The following is a 10073-nucleotide window of genomic DNA, read 5'->3' as shown; positions in this document are numbered from 1 at the left end:
AATCAAACCAGTATTGAAAAGAGTGGAAGGATCCACCCTACCCTAATCCGCCTGTAGGTATAACAGAGTGGTTACGGGGTGTCAAGGAGGATTATTGTATGTGTCCCCCTCCAAAGTGCCCCCCATTTCGCTCACGCATCTAGACTTCTAATCAGTTACCCGTCGTGAAGATGCAGACTGGTGGATTTACTAAACGGTGACGGAGGGATACATTGAAGGCGAATCTCCAGGGCCGAGATAGGGGGTGCTTTCCCCGCGAGCTCCTGGTGGTACCCACGGGGCGGCGCTCCCCTCCCCGCGGATTCCTTTGATGTGCATCCTTCCGTCCCTCCCGCTTCCATTGTCTCCTTCCTCTCTCCCTCGCCGCCCGCCCGCGCCGCTCGCTCGCTCGCTCCTCCCTCTGCTGATGTCATCGGCTGGCTGCTCCGGCGAAGGGCAGCGGCACGAGCCGCTCGCGATCATGGCTCCTGCGGTGCTGGGGGGGAGCCTCTCCCCGGCCGCCTCCAGCTAAGCAAGCGCCGAAGGGCGCCATGGAGCCCGCTGGCCTCGGGGAGCCGCCGAGTCTGATGCAGTTCCTGCGGAAGCTCAAGGAGGTCTTCGATGTGTGCGATGAGGACGCCGACGGCTTCATCCGGGTGGAGCACTTCGTGGCCCTGGGGCTGCAGTTTGGCCAAGAGGAGGAGGTAAGGGGGCTGGCCGGGCAGCGAGGGCCCAGGCGGGGGGAGGAATCGCGGCGGGCCCGCGGGGCAAGAGCTTCTCTGTGCACCTGCGGTCTACCCGTCAGGGAGCCAGGTACTGCTCTTCCCGGTGTGAGCCCTCTTTGAATCATATTGCCCCCCCACCCACACACACCAATTGAGCACACGCAAGAATGACACCAGTCTTGTAGTCAAGTGCCAGGCAGAACAGAACTGGGAAATGTTTGGGGCAGCTAGGTTTGGTCCTGAAATATGTCAAGTAGGGTTCCTTTGAGCATGTGCAAAATGCCACCCCCCCCTGTTGAAGTCACCACAAAATTGAGATGGGGCAAAAGAGGCACCTTGAACCCTGGTGGCCTCTTTTTAGAAAACGAGCTCCAATAGATGCTTAACAATAAATAGACTCCCACCCAGCCACCTTTTTCCTTTTGTTTTGGCCATCAACTTGCAACTGTCTTGCCCTGACCTGGATTGCCCAGGCAAACCCTATCTTGTCAGGTCTCAGAAGCTAAGCAGGGCCGACCCTGGAAAGTACTTGGAAGGGAGACCTCCAAGGAATACCAGGGCTGGGACGCAGAGGCAGGCAATAGGAAGCCACCTCTCTGAAATGTCCGAGCCCTACTAGAGATCGTCTTCCCCCCTTGACTTCCAGGCACACACACACATACACAAAATTCCCCCCCAAAGTTGCAGTCAACTTATGGTGACCCCTTATGGGGTTTTCCAGGCAAGAGCCTGAGAGGTGGTTTGCCATTGCCTACTCCCATCACTGCGCACACACACACACACACTACTGTGCTAGAGACCCACAGTGGAATACAAGTCTGTAAAAAAGATGATAGGGATATGTATAATACCAGTTTTGTAGTAGTAAACCCCATGGAAATGTACAGTGCCGTAGAACAGAAAGACCCATCTGTGGAGAACGGGTCGACTGGCTTGAATTGCGGACTGCTGCTGTGGGATTCTGATTAGGCCACCAGATGACCCATTAGGTGCATTTATGTTCTTGAATCCTGTACACGGTAGCAGCACATGACTGACTGGCCTTGGGTGAGCAGCTGATGTGCACTGTACTTTAAAGCAATTATTGGCATTGATATGAATTACTGAGAACCGTGAGAATAACGTCATCACTGTGGTTTCAATGAGCCATTGTACTTTCCCCCCTTTTTCTTAGACTTTGTTCCACATTTGGGGGGTCTTGGGTTGATTTAGTTGCCTCTGGATTCTGTCACCATCCTTTATCATCTCCTAGTGAGCCAAACATTCTTATTTTCTCCAGGCTACAAACACACAACTTTTACCTGCTGTTTTTTATTGCCTAATTTCACTATCAATTTACTGGTTTCATTGGGTGATTTTGCTAAGAATGTCAATATCCGTAGGGCAAAGCTCTGGTTCAATCTATTTTTATATTACAGAATGTAAATAGAATTCTCTTTCTCTCAAGCAGCCTTCAGGCAAGGAGGAACTTTGAATTACCACCCTTATTGGTTTAGCTTAAGACTTTGGTGTGCTTAATCAATTTCATAGTATTTGCTATTGTTGTCTTCCTCCTGCTGCTCGTGTGGCGTACCACCGAGGTCTGTAGTCTTGCTCCAGTATAAAAAGCAGGGCCAGAGCCAGAGGGACTTTGAAGCAATTATCTGTTTCAGTGGAATTCACTGCCAAAGGACATATATTCTGTTCACAATTTACAATGAATGCAGGTACAATCCATGTACAATGTACATTTGCTTATCTTTATGTGAGTTGAGTAATTCTCATGTTACATTCAACACATGTTTAACTAAAGTGTGATTGAAACCTCACATTTATCCAGCTACTGGTCCCCAGTTTTATTTGGAAAGTGAACACTCATTGACTCTTTCTTACAAACAGGTTAAACATGTACATGCAGGTCATATGTGTGTTCTCTGTAACTTGTGAATGGGGCTTCTGTGTACAGTGTCCACTTGATTACTGCTACAAGCCATGGTGACTGAGGGGAACCTACACTTGATTACTACTACTAGCCATGGTGACTGAGGGGAACCATCACATTCAGATGCACTAATCCTTTGAATCCCAGAGCCAGGAGGCAACATCAGGGGAAGGTCTTGGCCTCTATGCCCTGTTGTTGGCCCTCCAGAGGAACTGTTTGGCCAATGTGTGAGTCAGGATGCTGGACTAGATAGACTATATTGGTCTGATCTAGTAGAGTTCTTCTTATGATGTATGCATGTATATACTGTGTGAATTACAGAAATTACCATTAGCATGGATGGCAGTAAAGGGGGACTAGGCACATTCAGGATGGGGCCATCAATGGTTAGTAGCCATGGCCACTAAAGAGAACTCCTGTACTGAAAGGCAGCAAACCTCTGAATACCAATGCTAGGGAGCAACATCTGGTCTTGTTATTTAGTCCTCCATGACAACTGTTTGGTCACTGTGTGAAGTGAAATGGTAGATTAGATGGATCAGTGGTCTTATCTGGGCTCTTCTTAGCTTCATCTGAAATCAGTGGGAGGGGCTGGTGGTCTGCGTTTTTTAATTTAGAGATCTTTGCTGTTTGTTTGAATTGCTTTTCATATTTTTGTAATCTGCCTCAAGTCTCAGTGAGAAAGAGAGGCTATAAATGAAGTAAATAATCATAATTAACATGCAACTTGAGATCCGCTTTCCTGACGTAGTTTAGCTCAGGTAGGTAGCTCTAGAATATAAGTGATTTCAAGGCCATACCTTAATTTTGGAGTTTGATGGGCCTGCTAGCCGTCAAAACTGGGTTGGATGTTTTGGCTTTTTGGTTTGCAACCCATGGATTCTTTTTTTCTACTCTATCGCTTGAGCAGTAGCTGCCTCAAAATGCAGTTATGTTGCCTTGAGTGTTTTTCAGGATTCATGGCTTTAGCTTGCTTGCTTGATTAAAAAAAGATGTTCTCTCTGCGGAAGCTCTGGTTTTGCAGAATACAAAGGGCACCAAGCTTTCACTTGGGGTTGCCAACAGGCTTGGGTAAAACTGCCCTGCCCGTTTAGCAGGGACTCAGTGGTATGGAAATGGGCAGCTGAAGCCTTTCATGGCATGGAGGGAAATAATATCACCTGGTAAACTACATCCCATCAAGCCTCTGGTAAGGAGTGGGGGGGAATGTGGTCAGTAGTAGAAGTATGCAGAAGGTCTTCCAGGTTCAAGCTTTGGCATCTTCCATTAAGGATTAGGTAGCAGGTGATGTGAAAGAGCTCTGAAACCCTGAAGAGTTGCTACCAGTCTCAGTAGACAGTACTGACTTTGATGGACCAAGGGTCAGGTTCAGTATAAGGAAGCTTTATGTGAATGTGTGACAGGACATTTTTTCCCCCTCCGGGACAGCTGGCAACCCTACTTGCCCTGCAGCTTTCCTGAGTTCCTGGATGTAACAAAGCAAAATGTAGAACTGGGCTTAATGGGAAGCCAAGCTGTCAATTAAAAAAAACAACAACAAACATTTAGAGAGGAGCTGTTGCATTGCAAGAGTGAGGGCTGGATGCCAGTTTGGGCCTTGATTATAGAACTCCCCCCCCCCCTCCAACAAACAGAATTTCGGAGTGTTTCATTGCTTATTTTAGGCTGCTTGTACACCACTTTTCCACTTTAAAAATTACTCTGGGTGGTTCACAAATAAGAGCAATAAAACCCCAAATCCATTTAAAGCAGTCACAATTACTTAAATGGGCAAGAACTCAGTTTAACTATCCACCCAGAAACGGGAGATGGGGGACCACCTAGTCCAGCATCCTGTCTCACACAGTGGCTAACTAGTTTCTCTGAACTGCAGGAAAACTTTTACTTTGGAATGCAAAATTGATGTGTGTTTTATATTTAAAGTTTTCCCCCACCTATACTACTAAGTGTTGGGAAACGTCCCATTTGCATGTTTTAGACTTTGCCCGGCTGGCTGATGAACCTAGAGGCTAAAGAACAAGATGTATGTTTACCAGGTGAGATGAGTTTACCTGCATTCCATGAGATGCTTCAGCTGCCCATGGGGTGAAGGCCGTTTGCTTCAGTCCAGCAACAGTTTGAATAGTGCAGTGGTGGCGAACCTATGGCACGGGTGGCAGAGGGGGGCACTCAGAGCCCTCTCTGCGGGCACGCGTGCCATCGCCCCAGCCAGGCCCAGACCATCATTAAAGTGTTGAATTCTCTGCCAAATAATTTTAAGTAAATGAAAGCATTTGGGATTGCTGTCCTTACTTTGTTTGGATCATCTTAAGTTAATGTATGAGTTGTTTTTTCTAAAGTAAAACCTCAGTCTTCAGGTTAAATTGCTGCATTGGCACTTTGTGATAAATAAGTGGGTTCTGGGTCACAGTTTGGGCACTCGGTCTCTAAAAGGTTCGCCATCACTGGAATAGTGGGTCCTGGCAGGTGTCAATTCTAGAGAGTCTGGTGACCAACGTCTGCCTAACGGGTGGCCAAGGAGAGGCACGTGGAGTCTGTCACTCTCATCCTATGGGGCACCTATGAAACCAGCTGTGCTGGTTTCACTTGTGCACCAGACTGGGATTTTCAGTGTCCTGTGAGCAGTTTGGGGCTTCTGAGCCACGGGTGTTAAAAGACTGGCTGGCTTTGAGGTTGCATCAGTGCAAAGGTGGACTCCTGATCCTTTCGATGTGGTTTGGGTTGAGCTTAGCATTGCTGGTGTCATGTGCTGCTTCGTCACCTACTCTTCTTCTGGTTGTGTTCATCCACTTCTGACTGGAGGCTGGTAGCATTGGGAATTGGGAATAGTTAATGGCACCTGCTGGTATAGTGCTCCATTCCTTTGCCTTTTCAAGGGATCCTTGGTTGCACCTCTCAGATGACACAACATGGCTCCTTGGTCAAAAAAATGTCCCAGGCAAGGCCTGCTATGCCTATTTGTGTAATGCTAGACCAGTTTTTCCGGCTGGAAGCAGAGAAAAACTTTGTCCACAGAAAAACAATCCTGCTGCTATCGTTATCAGTGTCTGGAACACTGTAGAATACAGAACAAATTACTGCCCGGCTTAATATGTTTCTTATATCTCCATCATGTTCTTAGCTGTATTCATTTCCTATCTGCTCAAGGAGGCTGTGAAATTTCTGGGGTGGACACTATGCTGCGTGGCAGCTTAGGTCTTAAGAGTGCCTTTTAACTCAGAAAATCTGCAAAGAATCAGAGAAGGATTCAAGATGTCAAGCAGTATCCCCAAGCAAGATTAGCTTATGTCCCATGTGTGTGTGTGTGAACTGTCCATATGAAATGGAAACAGCTGAAGTAAAGATGGCCCTGTTTGTGGATTGAGCTAAATATGTCTGGGGAGGGACAGAGATATGGCTAAGTGCTTATGAACTGTGAGAGGTCGAGCAGCACCGAGGTGGATGTGTGGCTCAAGGCCCATCTCTGCCACGGTTGACCCTGTTTTACCATGTGCAAGATATCCCGAAAGATCTCTCTCAGTTGCTAATTAATATTTAATTACATAACTACTCCTGTTTGAAACTTGAGCATTTAGTGATTCATTTTATATGTAACTATAGCATTTTGGATCACTTTCGATTTTGGTTTTGCATATATCTTAAATCATATTTATTTTCAATTGTTCGGAGTATTTGCTTTAAATCGGGTGGCCCTTTTTGGCTTTTTCCTAACTTCTGTATTAGAAAATTTCATGAGGGTGGTGGTGGGGGGTTGTATTTCTCTGCCATTTCACAGGTGCAGCAAAGGCTTTACTCTGTTTAAATACTTATAGCCCACCTTTCCTCATGGCTCATGTGGCTCCATGTCTACTTCCATGCGGCTCATGTTTACTTATGTGCTGCATATGTATCTATTTGCTAATGGGTTTATTGCACTGCACTGGCCATTGACAACATGTTGGCGACACTATATCTTAGATCTCTATGAATTCATGTATGGCTGCAGTTGCTGTCTAATACAAATTGTACAATTGTTATGCGTCTTCTCTCTGCTCTCCCTCTGCAAAGAGCTCACAGCGGCTTATATGTAGCTCCAAACTGTAGGGTTTTCTACTGGCGTGCAGGTAAGTAAAAATCACCAGGTAAACAAGACTTTGTGAAAGGTCAGAATGTGCTTTTCCTCTAGGCCAGTGATGGTGAACCTTTTAGAGACTGAGTGCCCAAACTGCGACCCAAAACCCACTTATTTATCGCAAAGTGCCAAGACGGCAATTTAACCTGAATACTGAGGTTTTACTTTAGAAAAAACAACTCATACATTAACTTAAGATGATCCAAACAAAGTAAGGAAAGCAGAGAATTCAACACTTTAATGATGGTCTGGGCCTGGCTGGGGCGATGGCACGTGTGCCCACAGAGAGAGCTCTGAGTGCCACCTCTGGCACCTGTGCCATAGGTTCGCCACGACTGCTCCAGGCAGCTGGTAGCCCTGCCCAGGCAGACTCTTGGGGGCATTCAAGTCTGGACCTCTTTATTTTAGTACTAGAGCAACAAGTACCTTCTTAACATTTTAATGCACTCTGCCAATTAAAAATGCTGTAAAAATGACCTGGTGTTGAGTGAATGGTATGTTGTGTGATGGAAGTTGCAGAATGCAGCCTTTGTCAGAATGGGATGTTTATAAATGAGAACCCTTCCAGAAATTATTCATTGGTTTATTTTACCCCCCTCCAAAGGAGGAAGAGTGTTTACAGTTAAGTTTGTGGCTGAAGATTCGCCAAGTGTGTTTTCTTTTAAGCCCAGGTAAACCTTTTCACGTAACAGTATAATAGAAAATTACAGTGCTTAGAAGGACCAAAAAACCATTTACTTAATTATTTGTCAAAATTTTATTAGGGCTGCCAACTTTGTTGCTGGCCCCCCTGCCTCTTCAGCAGCCGCTGGATCAGCAGAGATCATCTTACGATTATGTTGAGGATGCCAAAGCAGATTTGAGTTAATTTTTTTCTGATTGGTCAGCCGCACTTTTAACTGTTGCTGTAAATGAGACACAAATAGGAGTCAAAAGCTGCATGGCTCTGACTTCAGGAAGCTCTGGATCACTGCGGTTAGAGGGTCAGACAGGAGTCCAGGAGACCTGAGTTCAAATCCCCACTACGGTATGAAGTTTACCAAGTGACACTGGGTTGGTCATTGCCAACCTAACCTACCTCACAGGGTTGTTGTTGTGAGGATATAATGCAAGAGGGGAGAATGATGTACTCAGGCCTGATCTCCTTGGAGAATCAGCATGATAAAAATGTCCTCAACATCTGAAATGAACTACATATGTCTGTTTTTCACAGTATTTGGTGGAGATTTATTATCTCTATTAGAGAATCTGTGTTTAACCCATGTGGTGAGGTACCTAGGTTCAATGCTTGTTTCTTATTCTGGGGATCACTCAAAATTACAACTGTTCTTTAGGTAGCAGAGATCAGTTCCACTGGAGAAAATGGTGGACTCAGTGTCATTATACCCTGCTGAGGTCGCCACAGCAAATTGACACTGAGTGACCAAGGTCGGGGCACTCACCCAGAGCCTCTTTCTAGAGGCCGTTGGATTTATTTCCACAACGAGTCTTTTTCCTAGTCTTCTAATAAAGCACTGAGCATGATCTGCCACAAACATTCTGTCATTAGCATATGGTCTCACACTGGTCCTGTTTTGACTGGATTGGTGGACCTGTTTATGATGATAATGTGATGGTTCTTATTTTTATGGTTTCAGTGTTCAGTATGTTGGTTTGGATCATGTGTAACATCTTTGCCAATGGAGTGAAATTTGTGTAACATCTCTGTCAGTGGAGTGGGAGTTCACTGCCTTGTCCCATTGCTGATGTCCGAACTGCTTCACAAAATGCTGCCTCAAGGGGGCAGACCCCCACTTGAGAAACAGCCTGAGAAGAGAGTTGGACATCTGCCGTAGGAGGGGGAATTGGCAAAAGTCACTCCGTTCTCTTGCCGGAATCTTTCCACTGGAACCAACCCATAATTTTATTAATTATTCATGTTTACTCACTTTATTTGTACATTCAGCTAGGCAACTGTGTATCTTTGTTGTGACTGAGTGGGGTGCAGTTTTTCTCCTAGCTTGGCTCCTATTACTTATAACAGCTATATAGGCAGGGAAAGTCAACAGGTGAAGCGTTTCCTATCTCAACACCTCCACTCAGGGAAAAGCTTCATCTACTGAATTTCTGCTTGGGGTTTAGATGTTTGATTTATTATAACCAAACCTCTCCAATAGGTAGGTACAGTGCTGGATTTTGTTGTTCAGTCGCACAGTCGAGTCCGACTCTTCGCGACCCCATGGACAATCTCCCGCCAGGCTCTCCTGTCTTCCGCCGCCCTCCGAAGTTGGCTCAATTTCATGTTCGTTGCATCGCTGACACTGTCTAACCATCTCATCCTTTGCCGTCCCCGTCTTCTTTGACCTCGGTTTAAAAACTAGCAACCCATACCCTGTCATAATCTGTGTTTGGCCGTGCCACAAAGTTGGGCTGTATCATGAGAACATTTTGATGCATGAGTCATGAAGCAATGTTGTTGCTCAAATCACTTTTAATGCAAAGTCTGCAAGGGCCAGAATGCTCAGTCACACACAAATGCCTCTCTTCGGTTTTATTTCCTACTAGGAATAAGGCTCGTTGTGGAAATAAATACAACGAGATCTAGAAAGAGGCTCTGGGCAGGTGCCCCGGCCTTGGGCACTCAGTGTCAATTTGCTGTGGTGACTTCAGCAGGGCATTATGACACTGAGTCCCCCATTTTCTCCAGAGGAACTGATCTCTGCTACCTGAAGAACTGTTGTAATTCTGAGTGATCTCCAGCCCCCACCTGGAGATTGGCAACAATGGTTCCCCAAGAGGGACTGGCTGGTTTGGAGGGTGGGGTCTATGGCATTCTACCTGTCAGAGGTCCCACCCCTCCTGAAACCTCACTCTCTCCAGGCTCCATCCTTCAAATCTCCAGGAATTTCCCACCTGGAGTTGGCAACCCTATCTCCTTCCCAGCCAATCATCAACCTACCTTTATTTCCCGCTCACTCTTCAGCCTTCCATCTCCACCCCCACCTGCAGCCTCCACTGTACTCTGAAGCCCTGACTGCCACATCACATTGGCTGTCATGGGGGGGCATCTCAGCAGGATATAAGGACACAGTCCACCATTTTCTCCAGGGGAACTGATCTCTGCCGTCTGGAAAACAGTTGTAATTCTAAGTGATCTCCAGCCCTCACCTGGAGATTGGCAACAGTTTCCCAGGAGGAAAATTAGTCTTTCTCTGCAATGGGGACCAAAGCAGGTAACATCATTCTCCTCTCCACCTTTTTACTTGCACAACGTTTTATTTTAACATGATGAATAAAATATTTTAAGACAAGGTGTTCAAATATTTTCCAAATCATTTCTCTCTCTTATATATATATA

General features: G+C 46.0%; 1 protein-coding gene across 1 annotated transcript in view; it reads left to right on the top strand.

The window, feature by feature from the left end:
* Nucleotides 1–530: 530 nt before the first annotated feature.
* Nucleotides 531–10073, top strand: part of LOC107124590 (rab11 family-interacting protein 4-like) — a gene marked incomplete at its 3' end in the record, with an annotated part of 256480 nt that continues 246937 nt past the window's right edge. Inside the window, exon 1 of the mRNA XM_015428080.1 lies at nt 531–683. Coding sequence (XP_015283566.1) covers nt 531–683 — 153 coding nt within the window. The remainder of the gene's footprint in view (nt 684–10073) is intronic.

This window comes from Gekko japonicus, unplaced genomic scaffold, assembly GCF_001447785.1.
Source record: "Gekko japonicus isolate JY-2015 unplaced genomic scaffold, Gekko_japonicus_V1.1 scaffold1091, whole genome shotgun sequence".
NCBI lineage: Eukaryota > Metazoa > Chordata > Lepidosauria > Squamata > Gekkonidae > Gekko > Gekko japonicus.
This window is presented reverse-complemented; position numbering and strand designations above follow the sequence as displayed.